At 53.7% G+C, this 25,943-nt stretch overlaps 4 protein-coding genes across 4 annotated transcripts; 2 read left to right on the top strand and 2 right to left on the bottom strand.

Moving 5' to 3' along the window:
- Positions 1-2,532: 2,532 nt before the first annotated feature.
- On the top strand, positions 2,533-4,072 carry PG986_008355 (uncharacterized protein; the record flags this gene model as incomplete). The annotated part of the gene is made up of 3 exons (XM_066844577.1): positions 2,533-2,950; positions 3,017-3,253; positions 3,303-4,072. 3 exons carry the CDS (start codon positions 2,533-2,535, stop codon positions 4,070-4,072), a joined length of 1,425 nt encoding a protein of 474 aa, XP_066700689.1.
- Positions 4,073-10,733: 6,661 nt separating this feature from the next.
- On the bottom strand, positions 10,734-12,902 carry PG986_008356 (pentatricopeptide repeat protein; the record flags this gene model as incomplete). The annotated part of the gene is made up of 1 exon (XM_066844578.1): positions 10,734-12,902. The coding sequence occupies one exon, from the start codon at positions 12,900-12,902 to the stop codon at positions 10,734-10,736; it is 2,169 nt and encodes a 722-aa protein (XP_066700690.1).
- Positions 12,903-13,642: 740 nt separating this feature from the next.
- On the top strand, positions 13,643-18,234 carry PG986_008357 (DNA polymerase alpha catalytic subunit; the record flags this gene model as incomplete). Its single annotated transcript, XM_066844579.1, has 4 exons — positions 13,643-13,940; positions 13,997-14,100; positions 14,161-16,428; positions 16,483-18,234. The coding sequence occupies 4 exons, from the start codon at positions 13,643-13,645 to the stop codon at positions 18,232-18,234; spliced, it is 4,422 nt and encodes a 1,473-aa protein (XP_066700691.1).
- A 2,034-nt stretch (positions 18,235-20,268) lies between these two features.
- On the bottom strand, positions 20,269-25,010 carry PG986_008358 (eukaryotic translation initiation factor subunit eIF-4F; the record flags this gene model as incomplete). The annotated part of the gene is made up of 3 exons (XM_066844580.1): positions 20,269-20,377; positions 20,449-24,167; positions 24,213-25,010. 3 exons carry the CDS (start codon positions 25,008-25,010, stop codon positions 20,269-20,271), a joined length of 4,626 nt encoding a protein of 1,541 aa, XP_066700692.1.
- Positions 25,011-25,943: the final 933 nt, after the last annotated feature.

Here is a 25,943-nt window from a genome sequence, read left to right on the forward strand (position 1 = left end):
TCTCATAGCCTGTCAGGGCTCAGGACTGTATGGATGGAACTACTCTAACACGCCATCGCATGCACATTGCTTTGTCGACATCTCCTCTACCTTGGAACCTCCCCAAGTTGTGCTGTGTAGGTACATGCCCAAGTATCTACATATACCTCAGTACTTACTGGCATATTGGAACTTGGAGAAGCCACCCATGCCAATTTCCTGATGCCGCTATCCTCTATCCGAGCAAGGGTTTCAACAGGCTGTGTGGACGACCTCAGCTTCGACTGTCGGTCGGTCTCTTATGTACCCTTCTCTCGAGGTACGCATGCCCGCGTGCAGACCCCCTTAGTCGTTTGGCTACCGGTCTTTCTCGCTTCTCTACTGTTCTTTGGCTGTATGTATTCGTTCGCCATACTGTACACTTATCTGCCCACTTTCGTTCGCCCTCTCTGCGGTTTCCAGCAGAACCACTTCCCAGAGGGTGTGGTACATGATCGTCTTTTATTTCTGGGCTTGCTTCCCGGCTCGCCTGGCCAAGTACTTTGGTATTGCCAAGAGAGTGCATGGCCATACCAGGGGTGTAATTGCATCGCCGGGATCCTTGCTGCTACGTACTTATTCCCAGCTAAGGTACCTCATCTACCGGATTGCGACCTCAACGCACAGTATCTCTCCCCTCTCCAGGCCTTCGATCAACACTTGCTAGAAGCGCTTTTCTTTTTTTATCTGGTCTTTCCTCGTGAACTTTATAATCTGTCTGCCCCCGGGCGGTCGCGGTCCTTGGGCAAGAGAGCTCGTATCGCAGCTTTATCTCTGGGCTTTTATCCATTCACTCACGCTACTCTCCCAAATAAATCATCGACGTACCAGGAAACTGTCGATTCTCGCCACTCGCGACTTCAGATCTCCGCCAACTCCTCTACTTGCGGAAACTTCTCGCTCGGGCGTACAGGCAGGGCAACACGCCATCTTCATTTTCCCTGATTCGACCCCCTGAGCAGCAGCAGCAGCAGCAGGTGCCGGCTTTTCTTATCACATTGGCCGTCTGATGGTTGGCGTCTGAGTGACACAAACTGCAAGCACCCGTTTCCACTGGCGCGAATACCTCAACGGGCTTCTTCCAGTCGCCGCATACGAGCTGCCGTCCTGTATCCCACGTACTGTATCTACTTTGCCTAGTGGTAGCCCGTCCGGTGGGGCAGCTCTCTCTCTCTCTCCCAGCCAGCCCAGTTTCCCAAGTCCCCTTCATACTCCCCTCTCCCTGGGTCCCGAGACAGGTCCAGACATCGCGACGAGGCATAGCGAAGAGTCTCCTTTGCTCCATGTCTCAGCGGCGTGGTGGGGACATAAAGAACTACTCTGTACTGCAGCGCAGCATCCTTGCTGCTTGACCCATGTCCAGTTCTAAGACTACTGGGGATCTCATCGCGACCTAGAAATCGCAAACGCGGCTCATAGCCTCTGATAACGTCGATATTGGTTTTCTTTGTTCTCAGCCGGCACCAATCCCGCTTAGCGACTCTTAGTTGCAGCCGCGTACCAACATATACACCTACCGTCGTTTGGACCTTCTCTATCGCTTTCGACCTCCATGCGAAGTAGGCTCCCGCTGCCGTCTTCAACAAAGAAACACTGTCTCGTCTGATCATTACTGACCCTCGACCTGCCTTCTGCAGTCCTATTCAGGCTATTCGAGTTCGCACATTGGTTTACAGGCCGACCCCCTTTCAAGAGCTTGATCATATAACCTGATCCCGCCACGCTCTTCCCCAGCTCTACACACACCCTAGCACATATAAGAGAGCAGTACACCACACACCTACGCCTCTCACTAGTCTCCTGCCGTATAGAGCTTGGCTACAGATCCTTCCGGCACTACTTGGACAACCAACGTCGCCTACTCGTGTCTGCATTTCTGTCGTCCTACATCTCACTGTCGACTAATACCTCGGAGGCTCGCTGTCTTTCCATTATTTCTGAGCGTTCTCGAAACCTTACTAGAGGCCTTGACCACCATCTGCTTAATCGCCTCGGTGGTCGGTCATCAAGGTCTCGCTCCCAGAGAACTCTTTTTTTTGCTATAGCTTGAGAAGCTCAACTATTCCACACCTGTCTAAGTTACCCCATTCATCTCTGGAGTAAAGATGGTTCAAGGTTTGAACAGCTCAAGGGAGGGCCTTCCTGGTCGCATCCCCTTCAGCGCTGAAGACGGGTACATCACAGCAACAAACCAAAGGCTCGAAGGCCGCCCAAAGGTATTTTATTTGATAGCTTTCCTTTTTGACTTGTACTGATCGCATGTCTCATACAGACTATTGACCGGGCACTTCGTGAAGATGCCCGCCTCGAGGGATCGCACTACTTTGTAGTCTACCTTGATCCCGCCAGGGAAGTCCAGACATTGGGTCTTCCACAAGAAAAGAGATCAAGCATTACCAAGTTCTTCAATAAGAACAAATTCAGAGCATGCATGTTGGGTAAGCACCCACGCAAGCGAAGCTTGTAATTCCTCACTAATAAGCAACCACAGAGGATAGCAATACCTCAAGTCTGATGTCGGCCGGTAATTCTGGGACCAGACGTGGCCTGGATACTAGCTACTCTCAGGATTACGATGGATTCGAAGACGCCAACCAGTTCAAAGCCAGAAAACGACCAAGAGGCGGTATGTTGCGTCAGGCGGCTGATTTTGGTGATGAAGGTCTCCAACCTGCCCTGTCGACCCGGGCCATTTCAGTGAGCGATGAGAAAGAGCTTTGGGACTTTTACGAGCAAAGATTCAAGGACTGTCAACAAACGGCCTGCAAACTGATTGCCAAGGCCTGGATCAAAGCAGTCGAGCCCAAGAAGCAGTCCACCCATCCATACACCGGCAGCGACGAGAAGGCTCCTGACTGGTGGCCACAGCCTTGGGGCACTGGCAAGGAAGACCGAGTTAGGCATAAGGAACCTGATCATCTTTACAAACGAGGTATGCTTCCTCACCAAGCCGACAAGAAGCACGTGGACAGATCTCGCTAACGAAAACTTCATGCAGAACGTGTCCATTTATTGAATCACATTCTAAGAATGATCGTGGTGCCGAACAACCAACAGCATGCTGACCTGAAGAAGTTGAACCTCAATGTCGCCAAGCTGAAGGATGTTACGAATGAGGCCCTTTCTGGCTGGTTCACTGACAAGGACAACCCTAACAATGCACTGAAGAAGCCCAAACTCGACGAGATCTTCAAAGTTGCAGCTCAGGAGGAGCGATTCAGACATGGCCAGATTGGTGCGTTGACTTGCCACATGTTACCGTGCTGCTAACTGACCGTTTTCAGGCCCCACGACCAAAGTCCATGTGAAGTCAGACGATAGGCCTGGCGATGGATATGCTTCCGACCGTGACGAGACCTCGCAGTACAGAGCAGAAGAAGAGCAGGAGAATACTCCGATGTCTTCCAGAGTGTCCCCAACTAGAATCCCTACAACACAAAGTCTCTCCTTCAATGGGTCAAGTCAAAGCCCGAATCACATCCATAGCAGTCATTTCATGGCCGATTTGCCCGCTCGCGACGCTTTCCACCAACAGCAACCACAGCACCATCACCAGCAGCAGCAACCACATCAGCCGATCTTTGACTCGCACCTGGCCGCTGAGCAGCAGCAGCAGCATTTTGTCGACGATTCCGGGTTAGGCAACCACACCGCCCCGCCGCTGCATAGTCACGGAGGCTTTTCAGACATGTCGTACGCAAACCATGACACTAGCAGACGCCCCGCGATGATTCCGACACCAACGACCTACCAGAGCCCTGTAACATCTGCGGCCGCCTACGAATGGGCAACTACTACACAAATGCCAAACGCCAATTTTCCGTCACACCCAGCTCCTTCGCACGCCAGCCTGATGCCCCCTAATATGCAACACTACATTCTTGGAGACATGGGACGAGACCAAAACTCCACCCACGCATTTAGGTCTGATGGGATGCACTCGGGGCACATGGGTCATCCGTCAGGATACCAAGACTACGTCCAGCAAGATGCCAGGGGGCTTGCAGGTGGCGGCATCAAACTTGAGACCCAAGGTCACAGCATGCTCACTTGAAGTATGACCAGAGCTGACCAACTATTTTGGACCCGGGGCTGGTTGAGCAAGTGACGGAGGCCCCCGGGCCTTGCGTTATCGTTTCAGAGACAAGAGGCTGGAGTCAACAGGACAGCCCGAAGTACGATTTTCCGATTTACGGTGGCATTATGAGTTTTGTCTTTTACAAGAGATACCGGCCTGTTTTGCGACCAACCTTGAGCATACTAGCCAAGATTTCACCTTTTCACGATCTCATGATCTACGATATCCCATCTCCGAGCATCACAGGTGCATCACTACGTTGCCCAGGACGCCCGCTTTGCTTGATTTGCTTTCGAATTTCTACTTGTTTCTTTTCCAGTTGGGGCGGTTCGCGTATCGGCCACAACAGCAATACATCAAACGGTTCCTATGATCAACTATAGAGCTCACGGATGCTGCGGTTACCTAAAAAGCGTGGAGTCATACAGTCGGCAGAGAGGCAACATGTGCTTTGTTATTTCCCTTTTATGTTTTATGTTGTCACGAGCGAATGCCTATCCGCTACGGATTGTTTCCTGCGCCCTGTGTTTAACCCCATCACTATGCCTGGCCAGCAGAGCTTTGCGGAGGTGCTTCTATGTCCTTTGTACACGGCGCGGGGAGGGTGGTCTTTCTTTTCTTTTTGTGTGGTTTTGCATTGGTGGTCAAGTCTTCGAACTCAAGCATACTCCCTTTTATTTTTGGTCGACGGTTGCTTGATGTTGTTTTCAGATCGGCGCGCGCCTGGTCTGAACGGCTTTTACAGCGCGCTTGCCTCCTTTTGCCCGCAGAACTCTTTGGAAGAGGGGCGATGCTGCTTGCTACCTCTACGACATGGTTGATGTACGAAGGCAAAAAAGGGAGGTGAATGTCCTCCCACTTGAGAGAGGCCTGGGATGGGTTGCTTGTCAACGGTCACGATTTACATGGATTGCCAAGCTGGGTCAGTTTTCGGGCGACATTCTAATCGTGTTACGCGGTACTGTCTTTTTGGGTGCTCTATTGTACACATCTCAGAATCAGACTAGATGATCGGACGGGCTCACTTTACTCTGGTATGGAAATCAAGTTTACATGGTAACTCGCTCATTGACTGCAGTATTTTTGCCCCGTAACGACTGGCCCAAACTTGACTACTGGGATATACGTGCTCCTGTGGCGGAACTCTAGACCGGAGCCTAGTATGTGCCAGTTTGGATTTCCTATAACCCTCCCCATCCGTGTTTCTAGAGGGTTACGTCGGCCTACTACATCACGGCTACTTCACACAGCACTGTGCGAGAAGAGACGAAAGCCGCAACGTCCACCGGTCTATGGTCATGGTACGGTGATGGGTGTCAGTGTCAGTGCTTGACAGGTGAAGAGGCCAGCATACTCTGGGGGGGGGTGGCGTGCATCCCCGTTTCAATGGATCGCTACAGAGAATAACAACTGCGTATAAGTGTTTATCAACCAGGATGTGTGCAAGTTTTGTTGTTGACCCTGCCTGTCACGGCCTGTCATGTACATGTCTTGTATCATCATCCTTCAAGCAAACGAACACAGAATCCTACTGCGACATACAGTACATAAAACACAGCCAGTCATCACCACCCAGCCAGTGACGGTGAACCACATCTCAGCCTTCCAGTTTAGGATCATGTCACCTCGACCCTCTTTCTTCAACTTGATTTGGCAGATGGGAACGCAGAAGGTAGGAACCCAGACGTGAACCGCATTAATTCCATGAACGGGTCGTCCCCTGCCGATGCGCGTGCCATTTACCCCGAATGCAACTGTAACTCTCGGTATCGAGAGTCGACAGTGAGGCACGTTGATTTGTAAACGTTGGTCCTCTCTTCGATATAAATGCGGCAGACGAAATGTATAATGGGGGGGTTTTATTCAATTTAGTGGGCGGTAATAAGCCGGGGCCAGATTCGGACAGGACGCCAATTGGCAGGGCAGGGTGGGAGTGCAGCAGGCTGGGCCAAAAAGGTTTCGGTAACATCTCATATTCCAGCGTTGTATGCATGCCAGATAGGGTCAATGGGAGGAAGCTGTGTAATTCCTTGGGGGTCCCGATGATCGAGATTAGAACCTGATCCTGCGGGAGGTGACCGAGCCAGTTGGACTGGTTCCGGGGGGGCCTTCAATCTCGGTCTGCTTGGTGTTTCAATTGATATATCGAATCCCTCCCGACACGGATATCCTTATAAACCCGGTAAACTAAACCGGTGTGTTTGTGTGTAGGTACATCATGCACCGAACAGGAAGAGGAAGAGGAAAATGGAACAATGGAAGGCACACCCAACAACATCCAGGAACTGGAACACTATCACTGCCACTGCCACTGCCCGCCTTGCTCCCCCCCCACCTCAATTCAAGTCGCCCACCCTCCCATATACATCCATACTCCACTTGCAGCAATTGATGTAGGTACTCCAGAGAGGCAACTCAACTCGCCTTTGCCTCCCTCTCTCTGTTTCCCGTTCTCCCTCCCCCACCCATTTCCCCATTGCCTATTGCCCAGTGCCCAGTGCCCAGTGCCCAGCGTCCTCTACCCAATCCTCTCAAATCCGCAAGATGAGCCGTCTACGGCTAGATCATCAATCTCATTATGTGACATGTCACCTTTCCTCACTACTCTGCAACCTGAGCCAGATCAGACTACACAGGCGTTCCCTGCTTGGCCTCGTCTTGGGCGCTTCGCCATCTGCAAATAGCAGGGCAATAGCACGGCGCATTATCAGCACAGTGCCTGTTTGCTCCCCCCTACACTTCCATGTCGTTACGTATGAGCTTTGCAGGTGACAGACATGGAGATCCTTGTTTGATCGTGTCAAGATCACCCCCCCGAGATTGACCGTGTGGCCTTTGACAGCCAGCCAACTTACGAATCAGACCAGGGAGAAGCTGTCTTGCAAGGGAAACGCAGCTGGACTGGCTGTCAACCGAACATGTAGTCAGCTGGATGTGCGCAGCCATCTCATGCAACCAAGCCTGCAACAGGGACGGACACGAATAGTATTAGCGCCGCGAGATATCGTGTTGCTCTCCCCTTTCCCGTCGGGCGACATGGGGTGCAATCCTTCGCACCGCACTCGCTCGCGTCCCCCATTCGAATGCCCGCGTTGGCTGTGAAGCGGTGCCCGTACCCGCTGCAGCCATGTATGATGCCCGTTCCTCAGTAGCAACGGCGGCGGCTCTCTGCAGCAAGCACAGGCCAGGGGGCGTCGAAAGGGGGAGGGTGGGATGCTGCAACGTTAGCTGACAATCTCACAGGTTCCGACGCTGCTGATATCTACTAACACAATACCGACACTGCTACGCTGCGGATAACACTTTCCCATGCTCACCACCCTCACCTATACGGTTCTGGCTTCCGGTAGCAATGGGGCAGGGGGGACTGGTTAGCCGATCCCAGTTCCGGCTACCTGGTCCTAAGTTATACAAAGGGAACCCGGCGGGGGAACGCAGTATTACTCCTATCAGATCATCTATATTCGAACACGGCCATGCCCAACTCGGTTCGCTTACCTGCTTGCTGCGCATTGTGCCAGATTAAGATTATTTCAGCCGCCGAAGCCGAAACACGTCCAAATGAGGTTCTTAGATCATTCTTTGTCCTGCCGTTTCAGCCTCGCAGACGGTTGATATGAACTCAACCATCGCCTCGTTGAGCGTCTAACTCTTGATGTGTTGCCAAGGTGCCTACATGTATTTTTTTCTTCGTTTTCGCTCTATCAAGCGCGCATAAGATGCTGACCGGAAGCCACATTCGTTTCTACATACATACATATATATGTACATATATTCTGGCTGCTTGGGCGATCCAAAGAAAGAGGAAGATACACAATATTTGTAGCCTCTTTGGCAATGTCGCAGCTGAAAGATTTAAACGGAAATGTCGATACTTGCTTCAAGCAAAAGCATGCATCAACCCACATTTGGACCAGATGCAGGCAGCGAGCGGTCCGGCTCTGCTTACATGTATGTACATCCTCTCCAAACGCAGGTAACCTATATGCACTACAGTGTTCCGGATGCCTTCCCCTATGCTGGGCAAGTGATTCTCATGGCCGCCGCATTGCATCCAATATCCCATGATTTTTCTGTCAGATGATTTTAGCGTCTGCCCACCTCTATGCATGGTAATCTGCATTGCGACTACTTACTCTTACACCCTTTTTGTACATTCTGTGTTTGATCCTGACTACTACCACTGCATTGAAAATCTCTGCTCCTTTGTAGAATGTTCATTTTAAACTGGCGAGAGACGACGATGCAGACTCTTTGACAAGTTTTACCGATGGCGCTGCTGATGAGATCGCTTTGGGATAGTAATCCGTAGCCGGGCTGCATGGCTTTCTGCATATAAGCCGCCGCAGTGGGGGTTGGTTTGGAATGACACGGTGACAACGACGACGTCTTTGGCTATATTCGGCAATGCTTCTCAACCAGGCTGCATATACTTGGTAAGATACCGAGAAGCGTACACGATGGTGGCTGGGGCGAAGGATGACGACTGCGCAATGAAACTCTCCCCTTCCGAGGCACATCCTGCCCACATGGGATAGTGACTTGAACTACTTGTTGGTTACTTTTGGCATTTGTATTTACTTTTACCAGGAAAGAACATTGGCGTTTCCGGGGAAGATGGGTTGATTCCCGACTCCAGGGACAGGGGCAGCCGGTGTAGGCCGGATGCGGAAGCACAAACGGACCTCGGGCAAGTCATATCAGGATGATGCCCAGATTGCTTCCTGCTCATCGGCATCGAGGAACTCAAATGCCAGTCAGCATGTTGAGCATCCGGGAATCCGAACCTGTTCCCCTTGTTCACGGACAGACCTATACGACTTGTACTTGCATACGTAGGTAGGTACCTTCATTTTGCCAATAGGAGAAACGTGGAAATATGAGGAGTAGTGCATGATTACCGTTACCTAGGAAGCACAGGTGTCGTCAACTTTCTTGCTTCCGATGCTGACTGACGGCTGGTAGATGTAGTATTTGTAATTACTCAATAAGCCGGAAGTTGATGATGCTGTGCCCCTACGCAGGACGGCCGTGCCGGGTTCTTTCTCTTTCAATGCGCTCCAACTATATGAGACCAAAAACTCAGTGGCGAATATTCCAATATTAAATTGAAATAGAAGAAAATAGATGGATTTGGGTGCTCGAATCTTGTCATACGTTCTGTGGAGAGGCGCCACAAAAGAGTCGGGGAAACCGAGGCAACGAAGAGAAGAAAGAAGAAAAGAAAAAAAAAACAGTGACCGCAGAGGGAATCGAACCCCCTTGCCTTTAAGTATAAGGAAATAATGATACTAACCGCTAGGCTACACCAGCCCGGTCAAGGGAGGTATGTGCTTTTGCGATTGATAAACCCATTGGCAGAGCGAGAGGGTAGTGAGCGGGTTTGCTGGGGTTTGAGTTGGGCTTTCCGGGGGTCGTGGCTTGGGGGGAGGGTGAACTCAAAATAGGGGGGCGGAGGGCATCGAATCTGCCGGCGGTGCTAGGGAAGTACTTACATGTAGATAAGGTGAATGGATGATATGGATGAGTCGCAGGGCTGGGCAGGGTTGGTTCATGGACACATGCCGTAGAGAAAGGGGGAGTGTATAGGTTTGTGTTATGAAGTATACATCTTGACTTCGCGCTATGTATTCGAGACCAGTTGGGTTGCTGCGACGGCTCATTCATACACACAGGGTGGATGTTTTGCAGCGCTTGGGTGATGTTCATGACAACCACATGGCCTCCCCCGCCCTTCCTTCCTCCCCTTTGCCTGCCGCCGAGGTCTAACTCACTTGCCCCTTAATTGACAGTTGAAAGATACAATACCCCCCCCATTTTCCCGCGACGGGAATGAATAGGAAAGATATAAATAGGGACACCCGTCCTCCCACACACATTCGTTCCCCCACCTAACTCCCACTCTTACACCCGCATACGCGCGCACGTATATACCTTGAGGTATATATATATATATATAGGTAGCCATATAGCCCATAGCCCGTCAGGTCCCCTTTCCGCGCGAAAAGAAAAAGTGAGCGCTCGTGTCGGACAAAAGATGACACGGCTACCCGTCCACCACCATCGGGCTGATCCTTCCGATTTGTGTCACACATTGCACAGCATATATGTAGGTACACAAAGCAGGCAAGAAGGAGATACGCGGGGCCGGGCGGGCCGGGGAGCCGATACACCGGCCGGAATTGGGCTCGGTGAAAGGGGTGGTTTTCGTGTTGTAGCGATGGGGGCCATTGGCGGTGGGCGCGGTGTGTGTATGTACCGCTTACTAGACTTACCTAAGATAAGTATGGTAAGTGGGAAGTGAGGCGCGCCGTTCAGCGACGACGAATATCGCGATATGCCATGTCGTGCAGTTTTCAATGTATTTGATGTCTGCAGAAGTGGTAAGTATGGCATGTAGAACATGAGACGAGAGGTAAAAAAGGCGACGAGGATATGGTTGAGTGAGGTTATTTTGTCAGCTGCGCTTCTATGAAACTCCCTTCCTCTGCCTTCCTGTTCGGACACAGTAGTATATACAACAAAAACTACACCAAGGAGTTAGTTAGCCGTCTCCCTACCATACTCAAGCCCCTTTCCCCATCAGCACGTAAGTCATCGTAGAGATTCGTGATAGATAGTGCACATGAAAGATTGATTATTTTACATGAACAACCCTCGACATCCTCGCCCACGGATCCACCTCCTGCTGCGGCCTCCTCGGCGTGCCCTCCAAGAACTCGTGATCGTCCTCGTCCTCATCCTCCATCTCCTCCTTCTTCTTCTCCTCCTGCATCCGCTTGAAGCTCCAGGCCGGCTCGTACTTCTCGCGGTCCTCAAAGTACTTGACCACGAACGCGTTGATCTGGTTGCGGCGCGGCTTGAGCTTGGCGATGGTGTCGGCCGTCGCGAGGTCGCCGAAGATGAGCCGGTCGCACGCCGCGATCATCTTGCGGGCTAGGGCGGCGATCTCGCCCCGGGCCGTGGCGTGGAGCTTCCACATCTCGCGCCCGATGTCGCTCTTCGTCGTCACGACCGCGGGGACGCTGCTGCTGGTGCTGGCAGGATCGGCGAAGGCGGCGGCAGCGGCGGCGGCGGCGGCGCGAGGGGGGGCCAGAGGTGGAGATTGTGGAGGGGTGCGCGGAGTCAGGCCGCCAAAGGCAAACTGCTTGGTCGCCATCTTGTAGGGCTCCCAGAGGTTCTCGAGCGCCGTCACGAGCTGTTTGCCGAAGGCGAGCTTGGCGGCCGCGGGGTCCTTCTTGGCCATGTCCTCGAAGGGCCGCTTGACGGCGTGGGCGAGCTGCAGGTAGATGCGCATGACGTGGGCGTCGGGGGCGCGGAGCGAGGTGATCATGACCTCGAAGACCTGGGAGCCGTTGTGGAAGGCGTGCTGGTTCAGGTTGTCGCGCAGGCAGGCGTTCATGGCGATGCGGAAGGTGGGCGCCGTCATGAAGGCCCGGGGCATGATCCAGAGGTACTCGGCCATCTTGCTGCTGTTGTGGCCGGAGCGCAGGGAGCGCAGGAGCTGGTGCCAGTTGTTGGCGTCGGGGCTGACGCCGAAGCGCCGGACGAAGACGTCCCAGTAGCGCGGCACCAGGGAGGTCTTGGTGGTCTGCTGTAGCGCGGCGAGCACGGCGGAGAGGGTGTTGTTGCCGGGCTTCGCGCTGGTGGGCACGCCAGGTTTGGCGGCGTGACTGCCGGCGGCGGGTCTTCTTTGCTGCAAGGCCATCCTGTTGGATGGTCTCTGGAGGACGTCGACTTCCGGAGGGGCAAGGTGAGCTTCTCGGACCATCTTGGTCAGGGCTTCCTCGTCTCTGGGTATCCCCATCGTTTGCTCGATCAGTTCCAGGACCGCTTTGTTGTCGGCCGACGAGCCCAGTAGCAGAATCCTCGCCATAGCGCAGACGAGCTGCTCGTCGATTACGAGACTGGCAGATCGCCATTTGGCTATGACCTCCTCCCAGATGGCCTTGGCTCGCTGAATGGTTTGACTCGTAGCCTTCGACAGCTCCCGCTCCTTCTCCGATGAACCAGCCGCACTGTCCTTCTGACGTTGCTGTGGTGGTTTGCGCGGCCCAACCTCGAGCTTGGCACGGAGAGCGTTCAGGATGGTGGTGTATGTGAAAGCGTCGGGGGCCCTGACCCCATCGTTGGAAGACTGCACTATGGTGAACATGGTGTCGATGTCGCCGGCCCGGGCGCAGACCTGAAGCAGGGAGTTGTAATGCTGGGTATTGGGCTTGATCCGGTCGCTCTTCAGCATGTTGTTGTAGAGCTTGACCGCCTCGGCCACCGCCAGCTTCTTGTGGTCGGACAGGGCGCATCCTCGGAAGATGATGGTGTACGTCTGGGCCGTGGGCATCTGCGCCCGCTTCTTCATCTCGTTGAAGAGCTTGATGCCCGAGTGCAGCTTCTGGCGGCGCATCTCGTAGTCGATGAGGTGGTTCCAGCTGACGGCAATGTTCTTCCCCTTGCTCGCCTTGAGCACCATCAGCTTGGCCTCCTCGAAGCGGTTCTTGTCCAGGATGGCCCGGACCTGGTTGGCGATGTGGAACGGGTCCGAGAGGTATTCGAGCTGCTTGTTGACGCTCCATTCCAGCGCCTTGGTATCCTTCTTGCTCATAACCGGTTTATCTTCTTCTTCGCCATCCTGCTGCTTCGTGGGTTCCACCGCCGTGGTGGCGGCTGCGAAGCTGCGGGTTTGCTGCTGAGTAGAGGTAGTAGATATTATAGATCGCTGCAGCGCATTGGAAGTCGGTTCTGCGGCCAATGCATGGTCGACGACGGCGGTCAAGAGCCGCCTCGTACAGGCCCGACAAGTAAACATGGCAAATATCGAGCAATGGCGGTATGCGACAGCGAGCAATGCATAAGAAACAGGATCGCCTTATATACTCTCCGAGAATTGGCTGTAAGGGACGAATGCATGCATTTCCAGAGTTTGCGACAAACCAAAATTTTACTGGGGCTACCTGAAGCTACGGCCTATCAAAGGTGACGTCGATAAATCTTCACGCCCAGCTTAGCACGTCCAAAGCATTGCGCCAGTGGCTTCACTCCCTCCATGTATGGAAATTTCTGAGATTACAGGTAAGTAAAAAGACTTGAGGATAGGCCTTCGAATCGAGGAATCTCGTAAACCTCTCTACTTCAAATTCGACCAAGCTGGTTTGCGGGGGGACAGAATGATCCCCAGATACGATACTTGTGTGCCCTTCGTTCTCTTTTTCAGCCACGCCCTCGAGGGGTACGTACCTGCCACCACTTAAAGTCCGGGTGCCTTCTGTGGAAGCGACAGGGGTACGCGCGTGGCCCGCGACGCGAACTTGCGCTGTAAGTGGGCCACTTTAGACACGCGCTTCTCCCACTTAATTAATAGATACATCGTGTCTCCCCGACGGCGGTACGGCAAATAGAACCCCAAAACACTGAAAACCCATACCATCATTGCATGCCAATTGCACTTGTTCTGGGGTCTTTTTTTTTATCATTGCCGCTTCCTGACCAGACTGGGTCATGACTTGTAACTTCTTGTAATACATCTCCAACCCATCCCTTTTCTTCACCATGTCCCGGGCCGGCAACAAGCGCAACAAGTTCGCCGAGCTGCGAGCTCTGCGAGCCTCGGGCAAGAAGGCCATCGACTCCTACGAAATCGAAGACACCGCCGATCTCTACGACGAGGTCGACGAGAACCAGTACAAGAAGATCGTCCGCGAGCGTCTCAACCAGGACGACTTCGTGGTCGACGACAATGGCGAAGGATATGCCGACGATGGACGCGAGGAGTGGGACCGCGTCCAGCAACACGACTCAGAGAGCGAAGACGAGAGGGTGATGCGAGGAGGCCGTCCCAGCAAATCAGGTATGCCCGAGTGCTCTTGTTGGACTTGACGACAACCCTTCTCACTCTGGCTCCAGACAAGCGGAAACGCGATGAAGAACAGGCCAAGCGAGACGCCAACGACAAGGATATCAGCGAGTACTTCATGAAGGGCCGCACTGCCCCTCAACCGAAACCCAAAGTACGATTCAACCGAGTCTTTTTCCTCATACCCACAGCTCAAAACTAACACGCCAATCAGGTTGTCAAGACAGAAGCCGACGACAAATTCTTGGCCGACCTCTTAGGCGAGGTCGATACCAATATTCCAGCTCCCGTAACACGAATTCCCAAACGGAACCGATCCCCCGAACGTAGAAGGGCTCGCGTATTGTCTCCAGCTCCGGAAACGAGGCAACCTCTGACCAAAAAGGCAAGAGTCACCCCTGAGCGACACTCAAGTCCCGGCTTCGACGATGCTGCTGTCTTCAGTGACCCCGTGGACGTCGACCTTCCCCCTCCCACTAGAGAGATTGCAATGAGCGACATGGATCCCGCCCCATCCTCTCCCACCACAAAAGTAGTCGAACGCAAAGCTCCGTTTAAGACCGAGCCTGCAGATGACGAGGATGATGTGGACATGATGGAAGTGGCCCACGCTGGCACCATTACCACCGCCAGCGTCAACTTGTCCTCGTCAAGGCCCATCAAGAAGCTTATCAAGCCGGACCCGTACCCGACTCCGGCCAGCTCTTCACCTACAAAGCCCGCAGATGCGACTGTCGACTCCTCGTCGTGGAATAAACTGACCAGTCAACTCAACGTTGTGAGCAGCCCACAGTCGGAACAAAAGAGCATCGGCAAGATCGATTACAAGGACGCAATTGAGGAGGATGGCAGTCTCAACTTCTTCTGGACTGACTACACAGAAGTCAATGGCAGCCTCTGCCTTTTCGGCAAGGTTCTCAACAAGAGGACCAAGTCGTATGTCAGCTGCTTCGTCAAGGTGGACAACATCCTGAGGAAGCTTTACTTCTTGCCTCGGCAGCACCGTAAACGAGGTGGTGAGGAGACCGCCGATGAGGTCGAGATGATGGATGTTTACTCTGAAGTGGATGAGATCATGACGAAGATGAACGTGGGAATGCACAAGATCAAGGCTTGCACCAGGAAGTATGCCTTTGAGCTTCCCGGGATCCCTAAGGAGGCACAATACCTCAAGCTCCTTTACCCCTATAACAAGCCTCAACTGCCTCAGGAGGCGACTGGCGAGACCTTCTCGCACGTCTTCGGCACCAACACTGCCTTGTTCGAGCAATTCGTTCTGTGGAAGCGTATCAAGGGCCCCTGCTGGCTCAAGATTAAGGACGCCGACTTTGGCAGCTTGAAGAATGCTTCCCACTCTAAGCTCGAGGTTCTCGTGGAGCACCCTAACATGGTCTCGTGCGATTCCGAGTCTGACAACTTGGATGCGCCTCCCCTGACCATCATGAGCGTGTCAATGCGGACTACGTTCAACCCTAAGGCCAACAAACAGGAGATTTTTGCTATCAGTGCACGAATTTATGAGAGTATATCTCTGGCCGACACTACGCCAGCAGAGAAGCTTCCCTGCCGGACGTTCACCTTGATCCGTCCGAACGGCGCAGCGTTCCCCATTGGCTTCGAGAAGTTGGCCAAGGAGAGGAAGAAGGGGCTCATCAAGCTTATGAAGCAAGAGTCGGAGATTCTGTCTTTCTTCCTGGCACAGGTTGATGTCGTTGATCCCGATGTCATTATGGGCCACCAGTTCGAGGGTGTCGATTACAGTATCCTCTTGAACCGACTGCAAGAGAAGAAGACTCCTCAGTGGTCCCGCCTTGGACGTCTCCGAAGGTCGGGGTGGCCATCGTCGATCGCCAAGGTTGGTGGCAATGTATTCGCTGAGCGTCAAGTTATGGCCGGACGTCTCTTGTGTGATCTTGCCAACGACGCCGGAAAGTCCGTCATGTACAAGTGTCAGTCGTGGAGCTTGACCGAGATGGTTAGTCTCTATCTTGGTGGCGAGAAGCGCAGAGACGTCGACAACGACGCTGCCCTCAAGACCTGGGCCGCCGAGAGGAATGGGCTCATGGACTACATCACCCACATGGAAGCCGATACCCACTTCATCGCGGCACTCGCTCTGCGAACCCAGATCCTACCTCTGACCAAGGTTCTTACAAACTTGGCTGGTAACTCGTGGGCTCGAACTCTGACAGGTACTCGAGCTGAGCGCAACGAGTACATTCTTCTGCACGAGTTCCACCGCAAGAAGTACATCTGCCCCGATAAGCCACAGTTCAGGGGCAGGGCGAAGGCCGAGGAGGAGAACGAAGAGGAGGCGGCTGGGGACAGCAAGAAGAAGGATAAGTACAAGGGAGGTTTGGTTTTCGAACCAGAGAAGGGTCTCTACGACAAGTTCGTTCTTGTCATGGACTTCAACTCCCTTTACCCGTCCATCATCCAAGAGTTCAACATTTGCTTTACTACAGTAGATCGCACAGCATTGGTAAGATACACTATACTCCCATTTATCACTTGATAAGGCTAACACACATCTTAGTCAGAGGATGATGAGGCCGTTCCTGAAGTTCCCCAGGAGCAGGACCAAGGCATTTTTCCCAAGCTTATTGCCACGCTTGTCGGCCGCCGTAAACAGGTCAAGTCTCTAATGAAGGACAAGAACGCGACGCCAGAACAGCTCGCTACTTACGAAATCAAGCAGCTTGCCCTGAAGCTTACTGCCAACTCCATGTACGGTTGTTTGGGTTACACGAAGTCGCGTTTCTATGCACGTCCGCTTGCTGTTCTCACAACCTACAAGGGCCGTGAGATTCTGCGCAGTACCAAAGATCTCGCCGAGTCCAAGTCCCTGCAAGTTATTTACGGTGACACAGATTCGGTCATGATCAACGCCAATGTCAACTCTGTAGCCGACGCTCTCAAGGTTGGCCAAGAGTTCAAGCAGGCTGTCAACGAGCGCTACCGGCTGCTAGAGATTGATATCGACAACATCTTCCGCCGCATCCTGTTGCAAGCCAAGAAGAAGTACGCCGCCGTCAACCTGGTCGAAGTACCGGGCGGCAAGTGGGAAGAGAAGATGGAGGTCAAGGGTCTGGACATGAAGCGCCGAGAGTACTGTGGTCTCTCCAAGGAGATCTCGTCGCGCCTTCTGAACGACATCCTGAGCGGTGACGACACCGAAGTCTCGGTTCAGCGCATTCACGAGTATCTTCGCGAGATCGCCGCCAAGATGCGCGAGCACACCATCCCCGTGCAGAAGTACATCATCTTCACCCAGCTCGGAAAGGGGCCCAAAGAGTATCCCAATGCCGACTCTATGCCTCAAGTCCAAGTCGCCCTCCGTGAGATTGGACGGGGCAAGAACGTCCGCAAGGGTGATGTTATCTCATACGTCATCACGGGCGATAGCAAGACAACCTCGGAGCCTGCCGCGAAGCGCGCCTACACGCCGCAAGACGTGATGAAGGCGGACTCGGGCCTGCAGATAGATGTGGAGTGGTACATCGGCAAGCAGATCTTCCCTCCTGTCGAGCGTCTTTGCGCCAACATTGTCGGCACGTCCACGTCGCAACTCGCGGAGCAGCTCGGACTCGACGTGCGGCGGTATGCCAACAACTCGTCGTCCAACCAGACCGGCGGCAGCAACGACCTTGAGATCCACCCGCTCGAGTCGCAGATCCCCGACGAGGTCCGCTTCCGCGACTGCGCCCGCCTCTCGCTGCGCTGCCGCAAGTGCCGCGTCTCCTCTCCGTTCGAGGGCCTCATCACCGCCGAAAACAAGCATAACGAACACATCACGCCCCGGGGCGTCGCCTGCCCGTCTTGCTCAGAGACCATTCCCAACCTGAGCATTGTGGCACAGGTTGAGGCCGCGGTGCGCGCCCAGACGAGCCGCTACTACGAGGGCTGGCTCGTGTGTGATGATGCGTCTTGCGGCCTCCGTACCCGCCAGATGAGCGTCTACGGCACGCGCTGCCTGGGGCCCAAGGGCCTCGCGTCGGGCTGCCTCGGCCGCATGCGCTACGAGGTCGGCGAGCGCGACATCTACAATCAGCTCGTCTACTTCGCATCCCTGTGGGACGCCGACCGGGCCAAGGCCAAGGCCGAGGAGACAGGGGACGATCAGAAGTTGTCGCCCGAGGAGCGCGACTGGGTCCTTGCCCTCGCGAAGCACAACCGCACACGCTTCGATACCGTCAAGGGTGTTGTGGAGAAGTACCTGGACAAGTGTGGACGTCGCTGGGTGGCGATGGATACCCTGTTTAGCAAGTTAGGATTCGTTGCTGCTTGAGCACGTGTGTACATGGCAATGATGGTTTTGATGTTTTCGATATGACATGGGTCTTGATTATGAGAGGCGACTACGACGACACGGGCTAGGATAGGAGTTGGTGGTCTACAGCAGAGAAAGATGGATATTGACCGGTTCGAGAAGATGAGAGGCGTATTGGGTTTTCTTGTTACTCCTGGCTGGATACGCTTGTGTATGCCTATCTCCTGCCAACATAATTGGTCGTCTGGTGTTTCAAGGAGTTGGCGGTTTTCTTGATTGGTTGATTGATTGATCATCCCTTAGGAGGATATTATACATCACGTTGCAATGAGTGTTAGAAATATTACTGGGATACTTTACATTGTTGAGATCATGTCCCCTTATTAGTGACATTGCTGTCTGTCTTGTTTACTGAATGAACCCTTCGGTTCTCCCTTCTTTGCTCTTGTTGTCATTATAGTATGGGGCGAGCTACTGGCCGTGGAAATGAAGCTTCTGATGAGCAGTGCCTAACTTCTAGTGATATATGCCACAGACGTAGATTACTATGGTTCAGTATATGTTTTCCGTGAATGGTGCGATCTATCCATACCCCCTTACTCCCTGGAAATGGTGATAGTCACCTAACATGGGGTGCAATAGGAGTGAAGACTGAACATGAGTCTCCTTGGCTCCCAGCGGAGGATGGCGAGAGGCATGAAGGAGGGACAGCAAACCATTCAGGGGGTAAAATGTTGTCAGTTATTACACCAATGCTCTGTACAGACGTCATGCAGTAAGTAGTAGCACAATCACAATCACGAATCACTGAAGCAAAGAAAGACCATCATCGTAGGTTTCAATCATTATATGAATATCCACTGCTGTCCTGTTTCTGTCCACATGGACCCCCCGCAACTTCAACTTTACTTTTCCGTAAGGCAAAGCCAAAGCAAAGTAGAGCAGGGCGCCTTTTGTTCTTCTAGTAATTAAGCTTGTTGTTTCGGTTCTGGTGTTGTGTATGATGTACAGGAACGAACGAACGAACTGAGAAGCACCCCGGTTCCTCTCAGCACATCCACTCACTCATCCATTCATTGTCCCTTCCTTCGACAACCCCCTTTCAGCTCTCAAGAGACAGGCTCAATATCTCGACGTCTCTCTTCGCGCCGTTCTTTCTCTCCGTCTCTCCGACCCCTCGACTCGCCAAGTAAGGAACACATATGCCTGTCTGTCCCATTTGTCCTGTTCCATCGTCCCTTCTTTTTCTCATTCTGGGCAAGTGACAAATAACTTCATGATGGCGATTCAATGAATCAATCGCGTGAGCTCATGTACGGCTGTGGTATCACATGCCATCGTCATTCTGGGCATGTCCCCCGACCTGCCAGCCAGCCAGTCTCATGAGAGAAAAAAGCAGAAACTGGGAAGAGGGAAAAAGGAAAGAAAGCAAGCAAAGCCAGGATCGGAAAAGAACGAACGCCTGTGTCCCAATGCGATCAGAAAAAAATACAAAGCCGTTCCGGTCTGCACTGGACCACCTTTTGCCCGCCCTGGATCCGTTCGTGAATTGTTCCCATCTTCGTTATCCCCCCCTGAAATCCTCTCCCTCTTCCCAAACACTCGGCCTCCATGTTGCCACTCTTTTCATTACCTTGTGGGAAGCACCAAAATAGGTCCAGCCAGTAGTAGGATGCAAATGGAGTGGAGCTGTGAGCAACGATCATCTAGTAGCGGAACAATACATCTTGGTGGTAGGAAGCGTGTGCGTGTGTATGTTGCCCTTTGATGACCGACGTCATGGAGGAGTCAAGAGAAAAAAAGATATGAAAACACAGTTTGGTGAAGCGAAGAATGTTTGGGAGAAATTCATGTCTTTTCTTAAGACACTGATCAGGGGAGTGTAACTCTATCAGAAGATGTGAGGTATCATGAAGTGTGAAAAGCACCCTGTAACTTTTGGCGACACTTTTTGAGAAGCCCGTAAATGCAACAGTCCCCAAGTCTATGCAGAGATATGCTGCAACCGCAAAATGCATGACGTGCTCTAAGTGGAAAGAAAACGACCTATCATCACTCCTTCGCAGTTGCTCCTGTATCAGGTGTCGCCTTGGCAAGGGCAGGCGAGGCAGCTGTGGATGGTGGAGAGGCAGGGTGGTCTTCCCCCATGTTGGCTAGGAGACTGTGAGGGCATTAGCATATGATGTCGTTCCCGGCCCATGTTCGATGGGAGGGAGGGGAGTAGGTAATTACCTGTATGTGTTGTTACTTGTCGACTCTCTCGTGGGAGGGGTGCCGGTCCTTGAAGAAGCGGCGGAATCTTCGTTGCCGCGGCTGAGGGCGCTACCAGGCATGCGTCTGCCGCTGTTGCTTCTAGAGGAGAACATCGAGGTGGGGCCCAGTGTGACATTGCCACTGGCAGTGCGGCCAGCAGCACCCTTGAGACGGCGCAGGTCGTCCATACCAACGGTGTTCTGGTTCTGTTGCGGGTAGCCGCCCGAGAATTGGCGGGCATCGCCGCGTCCCATTTGCGCGCGGGGGCCGGTGCCTCCACGGTGAGAAGTTCGGGCGGCCTCGGCTGCCTTTTGAGCTTGGGCAGCCTCGGCTTCAGCTCGCACTTCGTCCAAGGTCTTGGGGCCCTTGTTGGCCTCCTTGGATTGCCAGCCTAACCTTCTCAGGTCGATGACGTCCATGAGCATGAACTTAAGACGGCTGTTCAGCTCAGGCATGTCCGCCATAGATTGGATGCGCTGGAAGTAAGCATCCATCATCAGTCGGCCCTTCTCAGAAGCGTCTAGGTTGCCACCAATGGTTCGGAGCAGCTTGGATAGCGATTCCACTTCGGCCTCGTCGGGCACGCCGCTGTAGTCCACCAGCTTGCGCACACATTCGTGCATAATACGCTCGGTCAACATAGTGAGCTTGTACAGCTCACCAATGAACTGAACCAAACCAAGACCACGACGCTTGGCAGCAGCGGCAATATAGTATTCGTCGGAAAGCATGACAGCTTCCTGTGCCTTCTTGTCGGCACCCTTTTCGGCCTCGGGCAGCTGTGTCTTCCAGCCGCGCTCGAACTCCTCTTGACAACGGTTGAGCAGGTACTTGCGGAACAGAGCACCGCCGCTGACGACTTGGCCGTTCTTGTCCATAATATTCTCGTCCCGGATTTCGGGGCTCATGCTCTCGAGCATGCGCTTGCAGAACTTGGCGTACATGGAAGCCCAGTGAGCTTCATCAGTAGCCTTCTCGAAAGTGAGCTGAATAACTTGGCGAAGGGTACGACCGTCAGACTCGTCCTTCGATTGGGCAGCGATTTCTAGGATAGATGCCGAGACCCTGTCGAAGTTCTCTGGTGTCATCTTGTTGAGGGCAGCCTTAACCTTACGCTGGACCATGGCAGGATCCATGGGTCCGTTCGTCGGTGCTGCAGCTTGCTTCGCGCCAATGCTGGTTGGCTTCCAGCCGTTTTGAGTGACCTGAATGGGTTCAAGCTTCATGCCAGCAGTGAGAGGCATGGTCTTAGCAGCCTGCGACTCGTTCTTGGCTTGGTAAGGATCACGCTTGCTAGCATTGCGGGTAGAACGGCTACCAGTTCTGGGAGAGTTGGGGCCAGCCATGTTGGAGCTCGAGGGAGTACGAGACATGGAGCTGCTACCAGGGAAACCACCAGGTCGGCCAAAGCCACCCATGGAAGGGATGGCGGCACCGCCCATGCTGGGTCGTGCCATCTGGCCAGCCGACATGCGCATGCGGTCCTCAGAGGTAGTGCCAGGAGGGAGAGTTCGGGGTCCTGAGGCACTGGCGAAGTTGCCCATCCCAGGGAAGCCGCTACTGTTCCTAGAGTTCTGTCGGCCAGCCGCGGGAGTTCGCGCACTTCCGGAGCCTGATCGTCCGTCGTTATCACCAATCAGGGTCTTCACCTGCTGGTGGAACTCCAGAGATGGTGTCTCGGTGAAGACAGTCTTGAACTGCAGCAAGAAGTTCGGGTCATACTTGAAGTTGGTGCCCTTCTTTGATACAGCTGAGTTCAAAGCTGGGTTGGGGGAGTTCAGCCCATTGATGCCGGCAGGGTATGACAAGGCCATGAGCTGGGCAGGGTTGAGCAGCTTGGCGGTCTTCAAAGACTGCAGAGCAGCACTTGGCTGCGGCGGCTCAACGCCAGCCTTGGTGTTGAGGTTCAAAGGAGGAGGCTTGGTGCCCTTGCGCTCACCAGGGCTAGGCTTGCCGCCAGCAACAGCGGTCGGCTTGTCGTTGATGTTGAGGTGGCTAGGCTTGCCAGTGGACTCGGACTTGTCGGCGACAGACAGATCTTGCATCTTGCCAGCCAAAGCGTCGGCCATGGAAATGGTTTTGCCAGAGCTTTCGGCCTCCTTGCGCTTGCGCTCCTTTTCTTCCTCAAGGCGCTCAGCTTCGGCCTCAGCCTCCTTCATCTTGCGATCGTTCTCAGCGTCAATGGCCTTCTTGTTGGCAGCGTCGGCGATCTTCTTGGCCTCACGCTCAGCCGCCTTCTTCTTCTCGTATTCCGCACTGGCAGCCTCACGCCTGGCGTCCTCCTCCTCCATTTCACGGATCATGCGCTCCATTTCTTCCTCTTCAGTTTCGGCCGCAGGTGCCTCTTCCTTCTTCTCGGCCTCCTTGGCCTTGGCAGCTTCGGCAGCCTCAGCATCAGATTTGGCCTTAGCTTCGGCCTCCTCCTTGGCCTTGGCTTCTTCTTGGGCCTTCTGCTCTGCTTTGGCCTGCTCCTCTTGCTTTGCCTTCTCTTCGGCGGCCTTAGCTTCTTCAGCAGCCTTGGCATCTTCGGTGGCCTTAGCAGCGTCGCTTTGATCCTTTGCCATTTGTCTGGCAATCTTCTCCTTGAACTCATTCTGCACCTCGGCGCTCGTCTTGGTTGCGGTCGCGCTGTCTGAGCGGGTGTGTGCAGGAGTTACAGACTTAGGAGGGGGGGTGGGGGTAGATGCCACAACAGGCGGTGTCTTTGACTGCTGAATGCTAGGAGCAGGCGAGGCAGGCGCCTTGAATGTGGAAAGATCCACGGCCTCACCGTTTGCGTTCTTGATGACGATAGCAGCACTCTTCTTGGGAGGTCTAGCAAACTGCGGCGAGGATACAACAGCAGGCTGCTTGGCCTGTGCTGGAATGGGTTGAGGTGTGCCCTGCATTTGAGGCTGGCCGGTGCTAGAGGCTGGCCGGTGCTCAGATACCTGTGAAGAGCTGCGTGTCATGGGCGCGGCACCTTGATTATACTGACCTGGGGCACCATAGGGGGCTTGATAGTTAGGGGCGGGGGAATGGGGTTGACCATGCATCATGGGGTTGTACATGTTATACCCAGCAGGGGGCATGTTGCCGGACCTCATCGGGTCGAAGGCAGGAGGATAAGGAGGGTACTGTTGTTTGTTACATTCTGTCAGCAGGTGTTCAAAATTTCCGCTCTCTGGCGACAAGTCAATCTTTTTGCCTCGGTCCAGTCTGTGCGAGTATTGGGAAGCAGGCATTGGCAGGGGGATCATTGGGGGCTGTTCAGGGGGGAAGGGCGGCTGCATATCAATGCGCTCTCCACGCTCAGTTGGGAACTGTCCACGGCTACGGTCCCACATCATATCGTTTGGCGCAAATCGGTTATCCACACGCTTGTTTTTCCCGCGTTTGGACTTCCCATTTCGCTCCTGCGACATGTTGTCGTGAACCGAGCCTGAGCGGTGGCGTTGTTGGGTGGTCGTCTGTGAGTACTTCTCGCCATCACGGCCACCATGCTGTTGCTTGCGCTGCTTTCCAGGCTTGAATGAAGTATGATCGAACAAAGAGTGAGAGGGGGGCTGTACTTGTTGCATGCCAGGTGCCATGACAGGCGGGCCGTAGTAGCCGTAAGGGGGGCATGTTGGGCGGCATGCCTGGGTTAGGAGTCGAGTGTCGAAGACTCGGGCTGGCGTGAGTCTGAGGAGGGGTGCCGGCGAAAGAGGCCGGGCGGCCTTGGAAATTGGGGTTCATGCCTCCTCGGCCATGGGGCGGCTGACCGCGGTAATGTTGGTTGTTAGGGGGTATCCCATTTGCGGTTGCTGGTTGGGGTTGAAGTTGCCGTTATAGCCACCTCGCCCACGGCCTCCTTGTTGGAAGCCACCACGTCCGGGAGGACCTCCCTGGTTGCTAGGGTCGCTCACCATCGACTGGGACGACTCGTTTCTCGCATGGGCATTGGGACCAGCTGCGTTGTGGGAGGCAGATTGGCGGCGCCCATGGGTCTCACCTCTACCATCGAAGCTACCGAAGTTGACGGTGCTGCCCTGCTGGGCGTTGGCGGGAGGACGGCCACCGCTCGCTGAAGGCTGCGGGATGGGCGATGGCGAGTGTTGAGGCGAGGTGACCCGGGGATCGCGGCCAGGGATAGGAATAGGTGCGGAAGCTCCTGCTTGGGGTGCTGTATGTTGAACAGCTGGCGAGGCAGGGAAACCGAATTGTGGCATGTTTTTCCCATTAGGGTTGCTAGGACCGTTGGGGGCGGTCATGGTAACAGAAGGCTTGCGGCTATGGCTCTCTCCGTTGAGGCTACCGTGCGCAACTGCAGGACCTGTGACTTTAGGAACTGCGGGCATGATTGTCGAGTTGGGTCGACCGTTCACTGGCGAAACCGAGTTAGACTTAGCATGTTGTGGCGGAGCAGATCCTCCAGCAACAACGGGTTGCTGCTGTGCTGAACCCTGCGCAACCAGCGGCGTCTTCTTCGCTGCGCCGGCAGCCGAAGCGTATGACGGAGCTGACGTTGTGGCGGTGGTCGGCGCTGGGACGGGAGCTTGTTGGTTCCCGGTGGAAGTCATATGTGACGGATCGCGAGGAGTGCGTTCGTGATGTGACTTGTTTGTGTGCGAGAGTTTTGACGGTTCCGTTTGGGAGTTGAAAATAATTCTCTGGATTCGTTCTTTGCGGCGTGGGCTCGAAAGAATGAATTAGAGAAGAATATCAACGAAGGATATGGTCTCTGAAGTCGAATATCAAATCCGAGTCGAAAGAAGACCGTGGATAATTAGACAACGAAGGTCAAGTCTCGCTTGGGAATCGGAGACAGGTTCTCGTGGGTTTGACTCGTCTCTTTCCACGGTTCAGTGCTGACACCAGGCCGAAGAGAAATAAGCTTATTCTGCGAAAGTATGCGAACAAACTCGTCCTCTTTGAATTTTTTTCCCTTTTCCGATATGAACTGGACGCGGGAAGAAAAAGAACGTGATGGCGAAAAACTGGGTATCAACCGAAAAGAGTGGGAAAAAGGAGTGTCGCAGCAGACCTAGAGACAGCGCGCAAGAAGAAGTAGGTTGTCGTTGGGAGAAATTAGGCGACGAGATGGATCGAACCGACTCGATTTTCGGGAGGGACTCTTTTCTGCAAGGTGGAGTTGCAAAGAAGATCTCGAGGTGGCGAGAGGGTGAGCTGGAGATGGTGAACCGGACACGCGCGGATGTCGTGACAAATGGTCGTCGGAGTTGGGTTGGCCTCTTGTTTCTGGCGGCTGTCTCAAAGAATGAGAGCACTTTCAGAAACCTGGGAGGAGTGGAGATGGCGGAACTTGTTGTCTTATCGGCTCTGATGAGTAGAAACCGAAAACAGACAGGATTATTTCTTCCTTCCTCGATATGTAAAAAGAATTACAAAAGAGGGAAAAGGAAATGGGGAAAAGAGACCTGCAGTATGTCTTCCTGAGGTCGATTACCTATGATGGGTGAATCGTTAATGGTGGAGGAGAAGGAAAAAAGAGG

This window comes from Apiospora aurea (assembly GCF_038362705.1).
Source record: "Apiospora aurea strain CBS 24483 chromosome Unknown utg000005l_segment0_segment0, whole genome shotgun sequence".
NCBI lineage: Eukaryota > Fungi > Ascomycota > Sordariomycetes > Amphisphaeriales > Apiosporaceae > Apiospora > Apiospora aurea.